The sequence below is a fragment of the Octodon degus genome, unplaced genomic scaffold (genome assembly GCF_000260255.1).
Source record: "Octodon degus isolate 3935 unplaced genomic scaffold, OctDeg1.0 scaffold00048, whole genome shotgun sequence".
NCBI lineage: Eukaryota > Metazoa > Chordata > Mammalia > Rodentia > Octodontidae > Octodon > Octodon degus.
The window spans coordinates 9,388,312-9,399,335 of NW_004524624.1; the positions used below are offsets into that span (position 1 = coordinate 9,388,312).

The 11,024-nt window shown below is 50.7% G+C and overlaps 1 protein-coding gene across 5 annotated transcripts in view; it reads right to left on the minus strand.

The window, feature by feature from the left end:
- Cgn (cingulin) overlaps positions 1–10,667 on the minus strand; it is a 29,258-nt gene extending 18,591 nt beyond the window's left edge. The window contains exons 1-7 of one of the 5 annotated variants that reach the window (XM_023716474.1): positions 10,575–10,667; positions 6,142–6,300; positions 3,060–3,937; positions 1,967–2,067; positions 1,756–1,825; positions 1,559–1,648; positions 263–390 (exon numbers count right to left, since the gene is read on the minus strand). In XM_023716474.1, coding sequence (XP_023572242.1) covers positions 263–390; positions 1,559–1,648; positions 1,756–1,825; positions 1,967–2,067; positions 3,060–3,923 — 1,253 coding nt within the window. In that variant the 5' untranslated portion in view covers positions 3,924–3,937; positions 6,142–6,300; positions 10,575–10,667. Of the gene's footprint in view, positions 1–262; positions 391–1,552; positions 1,649–1,755; positions 1,826–1,966; positions 2,068–3,059; positions 3,938–6,141; positions 6,301–10,501 lie in introns of all 5 variants that reach the window. The other 4 variants (XM_023716471.1, XM_023716472.1, XM_004632355.2 and 1 more) reach the window with 4 other exon arrangements.
- Between the last annotated feature and the right edge of the window lie 357 nt (positions 10,668–11,024).

The following is an 11,024-nucleotide window of genomic DNA, read 5'->3' on the forward strand; positions in this document are numbered from 1 at the left end:
AAAAAAAAAAAAAGAACACTCACCCTTGCTCCTTCTGCTTCTGGAGATTTTACTCATATATATTAATTCATTTGCACCTCTTCTAAATGTTCAAATCTTTTGTTTGTTTTTGTTTGGAAGTGCAGGGCATAGAAGCCAGGACCTCGAGGATGCTACCCAAGCACTCTTGCAGGCCTGGGTGTGAATCCCAGTGAGGGCTCTCCTGAATACCTTCCTTAATACGGCAACCCCAGGCTCCCGGGCAGCCCACACGCGCACTCACTCCTTGCTGCTCTGCTGGGCCTCCCCCTTCCGCCTCTCCAGCAGCTCCTGCAGTCGGCTGCACTCTTCCACTCTCTCCTCCAGCTGCCGCTCCAGCCCAGCTCGGGAAGGCTCTAGCTTCTGTCTCTTCTGAAAGAGGGAAGAGTAGAGCAGACAGAGAAAGATACAGAATAATGAGAATGTACCAGGTGTGGTGGCACATGCCTATAATCCCAGCACTTGGGAGGCTGAGGCAGGATCATGACAAGTTCCAGGGCCAGTCAGGGCTGTATAGTGAGTTCAGGATCAAACTAAACTACACATTGAGACCTTACCTCAAAAAACTTTTTTAAAAAGAGTATATAGGTTTTAGAAGGGATTTTTCCATTCCTTCTCTGCAACTTACTACCACAGGCCATTCACTAACCTCTCATCCTCATTGTTCTCATCATTAATGGGTCCTGAATGCCTACCTTACAGTCACTACAATAATTCCTCATCACCCAGAACAGTATCTGCTACAAATATTATGCTCAATAAACCACAGCTGCCATTATCATTATGACGACATAAACCCATCCACAATCCCAGCACTCATGAGAGACTGAGGCAGGAAGACTCTCCTAGTTCAAGCCCAGACTGGGCAACTCAGCAACTTAGTAAGACCCGTCTCAAAATTAAAAAGGGATGGGGATACAACTTAGTGTAAAGGCCCGCATTTCAATCCCTAGCACCAGAGAAAATAAAAATAAATTAAAAGGGGCTAGGGATGTAGTTCAGTGTGAAGGGCTTGGAGCCAATCCCCAGTACTGTGAATGAAACATAAACACCAAAATGACTGGAGGCACAGATAACTGAGTAGTTTTCTCAAGCCACACATAGCCAGTAAGTAGCAGAGCCAGCAGTGGATCAAGGGGGTTTGATCCCTGGGCCTGCTGTGCTGGCTCTGCCCCCAAAGCACACTATGAGGGCAACAGACACTGGGCTTGGTAGTGTGCCTGTAATCCCAGCTCTTGGGAGGCTGTAAACAGGTGGATCAGTACGAGTCTGATCTAGTAGTGAGACCCTGAACACCCTGTAGACCCTTCCCTAAAATATTAAAAAAAGAATGCGAAGTGGCTGGATCTCTGCTTCCCAAGGATCCAGAGAATCCCAAAGTCCTGGCTCAAATGAGGGCATGGGCTGTCTCTCATCTCACGGGCCCATCAGTGATTGCTCAATTGCCTGAAGGGGTCAGCTTAGCCCCCCTCTAGGCCAGACCATGGCTTCCCCTGTGGTTCTTCACCTGCTCGCATCTCCAATCTCTTCTCACCTTTACCTCTTCATCTAGCTTTTTCTGTAGCTCCTCCACTTTGCGGGTGAGCTCACCCTGCCCTGCCAGGGCCTTGGTAGAACCAGGAGAAACCATCTGCCAGAGAAACAAGAGGACAACCAGGGGAAGAGGTTGGGAGTCAGTCCACACCCAGGCCCCAGACACCACGAAGACCCTAACCTGGGCCAGGGAGGGCTACTCACCACAAGAGGCTGTATCTGCTCCAGCACCAGACTAACCTTTCTCCTCACCGAGGTCTCATTTTCTGAGCTTCTGGACAGAAAAGGACAGACACAAGTCTGAGCAGAAGAGAGAGAGATCACAGAGATCAGGAAGTAGGGAGGAGGATGGGGAGTGAGGCCAGAGGAAAAGAAAGGAGATGCAGGCATTCAGGGTAGGGGAAGCCACACTTACCCCTCCCTCAGGATGCCATAGATGGTGGCCTTCACATGGTCCATACTGCCTGCTGGGGCGGCTTCTTGCTGGTCTCGGAGAAGGTCTGGAGTTGACTTGAACTACAGGGGAAAAGTAGTAAAAGGGGCGGGGGGAAAGCAGAAGGAAAAGGGGGTAGGGGAAGAGGAAGAGGGGGAAAAAGAAGAAAGAGGAAAGAGATTAGTGCGGAAATGTGCTTGGGTTCTGGAGAAGAGATGAAGCTGGGAGACACAGCCGGCCGGTCATGCTGAACCACACTGCTGATGCCCGAGCCAGTGGCCTGGGGGAAGTCAAGCAGGACACAATGCTCTGCTGTTGTTGAAAACAGTGTTTTCCTCAATAAGCAGGTCTCAACCAGCTGTGCAGTATGTCACAAGTCATTTGTCACTAATGACAATGGGTGTGCCAGAGTTCATAAGTGACTTTAAAAATGGATACAAGTTTATCTCAAAAATAAACTCACTCCCGCACTTAACTTGACTTCCCTTTTTTTGTGGTACCAGGGATTGAACTCAGGACCCTTACTCTACTCAGGCGCTTATTCTACTGAGCTATCTCTCTGCCCTTACTTGCCTCCCTGAGTGGAAGAGAAAGATGTGAAATTCTGGCAAGGGATCTGTCCCTACCATCTCAGTACGCCTTATGAAAGCTACAGACTTAGCAAACCAGCATTTGCAGTCACTAAGGCATGGCTACTGAGATAATGACAGATAATCCTCTATGCTTCTGATCAATGATTTTATAGTAAGTGCCATTTTCTTTTTCTTTTCTTCTGAGACAGGTTCTTGCTACGTATCCCAGGCTAGTCCCAAACTCAAGGTAATCTTCCTGCCTCAGCCTCCTGAGTGCACCATCATGCCTGACTTTTTGTTGTTGTTTCACTTTCATCGGTATTTTACTCAAGGAAGTACCTCGTGTATATGAATATCATCTATTTCCTGGATGAATGGATAAAGTGGAGAACAAGAGGTAGAGGCTCTCTGGCCAAGATGATTTGGATTAGCACAGAACTGTAGGACCAGGGCCAGGGCTGTGAGAGGGCTGGGGTTGGAAGTGGGCAGGAGCTGCGTCTGACCTGCAGCAGGGCAGGATCCTGTGCACGCTCCTGTAGCTCCTCAAAACTCTGAAGGACCCAGTCCTGAGTCTGCCGGGAACGGGAAAAGCCACCAAGAGGGCTCTGGCTCTGGGAAGGCTGTTTTGCGCTGTCCACATGGCTGTCATACTTGCTGCTGGGGGCCCAGTGGCTGGAAGCCTGGCGCTCCCGCTCCTCCAGGGTATCCCGGGGGAGCCGGCTGTCCAGGCTCTGGCTCCTCTTGCGCTGTTCATGGGGCAGTGTCCGAGTACGGCGGCCAGTACGACCTCGGGCCTGGCCCCTCACTTGCTTGTCAAACTTGTTGATGAGGGAGTCCACAGAAGACAGGGGAGCAGTGTCGATGGTGCTGCCTGGCATCGCCCCTTGGGGTGTCAGCTCCAGCAAGCTGGTGCTCCTATTGCTGGGACCTATAGGCGCAGGGCCTGCCAGTGAGGCCTGCGACTGGGACCGGAGCAGTCTTCCTTGCCAGTGGGTCCCAGGCTCCTCGTCCGATGTGCTGCCCTGAGAAGGGGCAGGAAGATCCTTGGCCGGAGAGTAGGGGTTCTCAGGGAATTCTGAATCAGAGCTTGGAGTTCCTGGGGCTCCTCGAGTATTGGTCCCCTTGATTTGGACCCCAAAGGAGTCACCCCCTTTCTCTCCACTGTTAAGCACGACAAAGGGCTGTCCAGCGATACCCTGCACACGCACGGCCACCCCGTAGGTATTGGCTCTGGCGTCTTTAGCCGGTCGTCGTCCCCCTCGGCGTAGAGTGCCCATCTCGGCACCACCCTCTGCCTCTGTGATGAAGCGAATCTGTACTCCGTGGTCTACAGGGCCCCGGGGCTCCATGGTGGATGACTGTTCCATGGGTAGGAGCGGTCCTAGAAGACGAAAGAGAACTCAAGTGGAGACCCAGGAACCTCTACCTACCTAATGAGCCCGTGGGGGGGGGGGGCTCACTGCCCCATCGGTTCCTTCTACATCCAACAGTGCCTCTCACAGTTAAGGTTTTTTTCCTCTTAACTCTCTTTGCGATTCTTTTTTTAATTTTTTATATTTTAGGGAAGAGTCTACAGGGTGTTCATGGTCTCACTACTAGATCAGACTCGTAGTGATCCACCTGTTTACAGCCTCCCAAGAGCTGGGATTACAGGCGCGTGCCACCACGCCCAGTCTCAATTGCTGTCTCAGCATGCCCCAGGGGTGGGGCCAGGACAGCAGGCTGGGGATCAAACCCCCAGCCCCTGCACATGATTCTTTTTAAGGTGTATTTTTACAGTACATATGCAGTACATAATGATTACATTCATCATGTGCAGTTCGGATAGACACCTAGCACATCTTAATCCTCTTTTATGTCCCCTTTTATTTTTTCTTCCTATTTCTCTGAGCATTTTATCTGAGCAGCAGATATATAGGATGTGGGACCTTACCCCCAGTTTCTGATTCAGTAGGTATGTGATGGGAGGGAATTTGCATTTCTAACAATTTCTCCCTGCTGGTCTAGGGGTAACACACTCTGAAACCCACTGACCTAAAAGAATCCATTTACTCTGACATAACCCTGGGGAGCTGGCTTGTGTGCAGGAGTTTAAGGATTCTGCTTGATACTCTGGTATACTATACACATAGACCGCCACATGCTTTCTTCTCCCTGAGTGGAGGCAAACCTTATGGCCTGCCTATCCTCCAGACCGCCTTTACTTTTTTTTTTTTTTTTTTTTTTGCGGAACCGGGGATTGAACTCAGATCCTTGTGTTTGCCAGTCAAGCACTTATCCTACTGAGCCATCTCCCCGGCCCCAAGACTGCCTTTAAAATATACACCTCAAAATTGTAGCATCCCAGCAACCCATTTCTAGAAATGCACACACACATACATCCCTAATAGCAACAGGGGTAGGCACAGATGGGAATGTCTATTCCCTGGACAAGCAGCAAGGAATGTGTTTTCTATCTTCCTGTCCCCTTTGAATTTGGGACTGCTTAGATGTAATACCTATTCAAGAAAAGATTTAGGGCTGGAGATGTAGGTCAGGTTAAGAGTGCTTGCCTAGCATGTGTGAGACTCTAGATTCTATCTCCAGAGTCACATAAGCAAACAAACAAAAAAACAAAACAGATTTCAGTAAGTTTTTAAATGTGCCAGGCCACGGGGGCCAGGGCCAAGGCCATCTGAAGGCCAGCTACCTGGTCCACATTGCCCAAGCCTAGAGTCAGCAAGTGGAATGTGCTTCAGGTATGCTCTCACTCTGGAGATTTAGGGGAGAGGTTCTGTTTTACGCAAATTAAAAAATCCAGCTTCCCCACTCCTACCAGTCTCTACCACAGCACAGCACCAAAGTGGAGGAGGAGCCGGTAATGTGCCAGACAGAAAAACAAACATACCCAACTCAGCCCCCGCATAGAGCTCTGGGCCAAGGAAACTTGGCAAGGGGCCCTCTCTCAGAGATTGGAGAAGGGCTAGGAAGCCTGGAACCCATGGTGAGAGGAGAGAGCAGAAGTGATAGAAGGGGCTATACTCCAGGTGAGAAAGGCTTGGTGGGAAAAGTCTTTTAAGAAGAGCACTTTTGTTTCGTTTTGTTTTGGTTTTTGGTTTTTTAGAAACAGGGTCCTGCTATATAACCCAGACTGGCCTCTAACCCCAGGTGATCCTTGATCCTCCTGCCTCAGCCTCCAAAGTGCTGGATTATCAGCATGTCACTACACCCAGAAGGAAGAACATTCTTAACATTCCCAGTTTGTCCCCTCTAGAGAAAGGAACCAACAGGGAGAAACCCTTCTTTCGGAAAAGCTCTGCACTAAGAAAATCGTGAAAGCAACGCATCCTTCCCCAGCAGAACCCAAATAAATTTACCACAGAATTTTTTCTTGGTATTGGGGATTAAACCCAGGGCCTTTGCACTGTCTTTTATTTGAGACAGGGTCTTGCTAAATTGATAAATTGCTCAAACTAGACTGAAAACACAATCTTCCTGTTTCAGACACTAGAGAGCTGAGATTTCAGGCATGTGCTTCTACACCCAGCTCTTTACACAAAATCTTTGTGAAGGTAGAAGGGTAAAGCAGATCTTCCAAATACTCACCTGGCAGGAAAGGCACTAGACTACAGTACGGAACTGGCTTGGAAAATCCTAGTTCTGCACTTCACCTCATGTATAGAACCTTGAGCAAATCATGATTTTTCTGAGCCTCAGCTTCCTCATCAATAAAACGGATATAATGATACTTCATGAGATAATTACCTGTGAGAATTAAACAATAAATCATTATAAAGTGTATACAACTTAAAATATTATCAATAAACTGAATGCAGTAGCATTCAGTTATTTAGCTATTCAGCTATTCAGGAGGTTGAGGCAGGAGAGCAGCCCTCGACTGGATCCCCAGTACAGAAAAAAAAAGAAAAAGACATCACTGGGCATGGTGGCTCATCCCTGGAATTCCAGCACTTGGGAGGCTGAGGCAAGGAAGATCACCTGGAATCAGAGCCAATTTGGGCTGTATAATGAGCTCAAGGCCAGCCTGAACTACATAGCGAGACCCTGCCTCAAAAGAATAAAAAGCTAAGAAGAATGTATGCAGTGTGTTAATTATTGAAACTGTCCTAGCGATTTGATTTGAAACTGTCTCATTGCTATTTGTTTATCAATAAAATTATGAAAAAAGAATAAAAAGAATTCAAGTTATATTCTTAAGAATTTATTTTTTTTTAATTTTTATTTATTTATTTATTTGAGAGAGAGAGAGAGAGAGAGAGAGAGGCCAGCTCAGCCCACCAGGGGGCGGGCTGGCTGGCATGTGGTGCTGGGGGATTGAACCGCGGTCCCTGATGCTTTTGCTAAGCTTGTTCTAAGTAGGTGCTTTAGACCACTGAGCCATCTCTCCAGCCCTCAAGTTATATTCTTAAATATGTGTACTTTTATTATATTTAGGTTCCCCTTTACCAAAGGATGGAGAAATAAGTTACTAACCGTGAAAGCCCTAGCACAATCTGACACCCAAAGTCATTGTTCACATATGCCACTTTTTCCACAGAAACACCCTGGCTTCACTTGGTTAAAGAAGGATGGCAATCGCTCAGAGAAGCCCTGCAGCACCCTTTAGATCCTCTATAGTTATCCTTTCGCAGGTTGCCCTCAATTCATACATTTATTGGGCTGATTGTTTCCTATCCCGCTCCTTCACTAGAGAGAAAACTCAAGTGGACAAAGACCACGGTGATGAGGGGACCCAGTGCCTGGCCCAAGGGAGATTGGAAAAAATGTGTTGAAGACTGCATCCTGGACTGAGGCTGATTCATGCACAGGGTCAAGGAAGATTTAGCCAAGGATCCCTCCCAGCCATCGCTCTTCTGCCCTGAGTAGCAAGACTCTTCTTTGTCTGTATTCCCTGTCATGATCTTAGAACCAGATGTGCCTAGACTTCCAGCTCACCGAAGTCACATGATTTATTCATGCTGCAGCTCTACCCTGTCAGAACATCTACAGATCTTCCAGATCCAGGTCAGGGAGTTCCCACTTAGAACCAGCAAAGTGCACAGCCACCTGGCTGAGAGGGCCAGGTTAGGCAGAGGTGGTCTGGAGCCCTCCCCCAGTCACAGTGACTCCCTAGCTGCGATCACCTTCAGACCCAGGACATGTGGGTCAGGGGCTAGGAGGGGTAAGGAATCTTTGGGCTGGGTCAGAAAACAGATCTCTAAATGATTCAACATGGAAAACCCGAAACCTACCCGCCTTGGGTTACAGAGGACAGCTGGGCGGGGCCAAGGGAGCTGGGCAGCTCCAAGGTCTTGCATAAGCCCCAGGCAGGTAAACAGTGATCAGGTGCCAGGCAACCCCAATCCTGAGCCTGCACTCTCACCAGATAGATGCCTGACCCTGCTATTCCCTTCCCTGGTCGGTGGCCAGGGCTCTTCTCATCAACTACACCATGGGAAGAAACCAGGACATAAGTTAATTCAGCTTTATCTGTCTGCCTCTGCCATTCCTGTATTCCAAGAGGGGGAGGGCACTCTACACCTGTACCAGACAGCCACTTCTTCCGGAGTTACTCATTAGCCTGCCCTGCCCCAATTCTATCACCTCTGACCCGCCCATATGTATCTAGCTTCCAACTAGGAGTGACAATGTTCCTGGACTCCTAGTAGGAAGTGAGGACAGGGCGGTTTCGGGTGTGCGGAGGAAGAACTGATACACACAAGGCCAGGCAAATTGCTAGATTCTAAATAACAGGCACATTTAGAAAATGGGAGAACTACAAAAATACAGATTAAAACCCCCTTGGTGATAATAAGGAAAACAAATGGTCAAAATAGAGTAGGACAGCTCAGTGACCTTGAACACTATGTTCCCTTTTTCTCATAAAATTGTAGAGATAAGGTTACCAGCTGGGTGTGGTGGTGCATGCTTGTGATCCCAGCACTCTGGGAGGCTGAGGCAAGAGAATGGCAAATTCCAGCTCAACTAAACAACTTACTAAGACTCTGTCTCAAAATAAAAATTGTAGAAAGGGTTAAGGATGTAACTCAGTGCAAAGGCCCAGGTTCAATCTCCAACACTGCCAAAGAGTTCCAATTAGAACACACATACCCCATGTGGACTCCAGGCTAGGTCTACAGAAAAAGTAGAAACCCGAGAGCCAGGCTAGAGCTGCTTAGCCAGTGGTGGGGGGGGGGGGGGTTAAAAACAATGCTCTAGGCCCCTGCAAACTGGCTTGACTGGTTTGAGGCAAAGGAAAAGGGAGGGGCAGGGAGAGGACAGTGGCAGCTTGGAACGCAGACCAGAGAAATTCCACACCAGAGGAGACAGAGGGGCAAGACCAGGAACTGTGGCGTGGTCTACCTTGGATGGCAAACCAAGGCTCTAAAGGGGCGGGCAGGGTGGAGAGAAAAGCGGCAAAAGGAACAGATGCACCAAGAACCCAGTGAGTGACAGGCCAGCGTATGACAGTAAGACTTTGTTTCCCTCCATCACTCCCTCTCAAGCTCTCAAAGTTGCATTCCTAATCCCACAATTACCTTGCCACCTCCCTGGCATGAAGTGATGCAGGCCCTCCCCCGTCATTTCCCATAAGGTAAATGCAGGCAGGCCAGCCTGGGAACAGCGAGAAGCATCTAGGAAGTCAGGCAGATCTCAGGATTAGCAGGCCCTCAGAGCTAGAACCCTACATCCACATATGCAGGATGAGAAAAGAGGTGCTGTGGGCACATGTAGTCAGCTTGGCTACAAACATAGCGGTTGCTAATTATTTGCCAGTTATTACAACCTTCCTCAGGCAGGGCATCAAAGGGGCCAAGCTAAGCTGGCTCTCGTTCCACAGTTGCCTAAGGCAAGGAAATCCACCTCAGAAATTTTGTCTGAGCCCAACATGCACCTCTCATCTGGCCTGGGGACTTGGAGGAGTAATCTCCCTAGTCTTTCTGTCTCCTAAGGAGTCCTGCCTATTTCCTGCACCACCAGTGCCTACTGCCAGTCTGACAGCCATCATGGGTCAGGAGTCAGGGATCCCTGGTGAGCTTTCAGGGAATTAAGAGGATTCCAGGAGACACTGAGGAAGCTGGTTGCACTCCCAAGCCTCACCCAATGGCCCCATCTTGGCCCCATCTAAACCTAAGAAGAAAGTGTGCAGAGCTGGGGGAAGGATAGACATGAAAGAGGTCTCACACTACATATTTCTAGATATTTCGTAGCCCAGGAGATCTACACTTCCTCATATCCCTCTTCTGGGGTGCACTCTCAAGGAGAAAGAAAGATTTTCCCTAGTAAGAATGTAAAGGAAGACAGCCAGATGTGGTGTTGTACAGCTGTAATCCCAGCACTCAGGAGGCTGAGGCAGGAGGATCCTTGCGAGTTCCAGACCAGCCTGGGCTACAAAGTGAGCTCAAGGCCAGCCTGGAGACAAACACTGAAAGCCTTAGATAGTTTCACACCACACAGAGATGGAGGTGCCCTCTTGTTCTGCCCTTCAGTGTCTCCATCGGCAACTGTCTTCACCTGGAGGCTAAGGGATGGAGAAGGGCTCCACACCTCAGAGCCATCTCCGAGCTAGAAGGAAGGTGTCAGTGGCCGGTTCCTGCTGGCGACGGGGGCGGGGAGGAGGCGGGAGCCTCAGGCAAAGAGCACCTGCCGAGGGCTCCCTTAGGTCTCCAAATCTCAGGCAGCAGTCGCCTTGGCCCAAAGGGGAATAACTCCTTCCCCCACCGTCCCGGTCTCTAAGAGAGATTCTGCTCCCAGGGCTGGCGTGACCTCCAGAGATATCCTGGCCCTGAAACGCATCCATGTCCTGGGAATAGCCTTAGCCTCAGCTGCCCCACGCCCGGAAGCTCCTGCAGCACCTAAACGAGACCAGCTCTTAACCAGTTCTGCCGCTCTCCCCTGACCTCCCCTCCTCCCCTCCCCGTCACGGCACCTGTGCCCTGAAGGACTGTAGCTCTGATCGCCGTACCTGTGTCCCCTGGGGTGCACCTGAGGGCCTGCCTACCGCTCAGGTGCCACTGTCCCGGGCCCCGTCCACTCACCCCGGCGAGGGTCAGCGCTCACGGTTCCCACGCCCCGGGCTCGGGCAGAGCTGCACGCGCGGCTCCCGGCCCTCCCCTCAGTTCCACGGCTCCAGCTCCTCTTTTCCCCCTCCCACCAACCTGTTACTCCCCGGCAGAGCTCCACCTCCATTGGCAGTCACCGCCGGCCCCGCCCTCCAAGACTGCTGGTTGGTCCGCCTCCCGTGAGGGGCGGGGCCGCCGCCTCTGGGACCCGGACCCGGGGTCGCCCGCAGGGTGGGCGGGAGGGGCGGACCGGGTCACGTGGGCCGGCGGACTGGGGCGCGCGGGGGCGGGGCGTCTGGGGGCCCTGGAGGCCATTTTGGGGGCGCAGCTGCTGGCGGCCCGCGGCTGACCCCCGACTCGCGTACCCCGCGAGCCGCCCGCTCGAGCATCGCTTCGCGCCTCTGCCGCAGTCTCCACCCCAGCCTC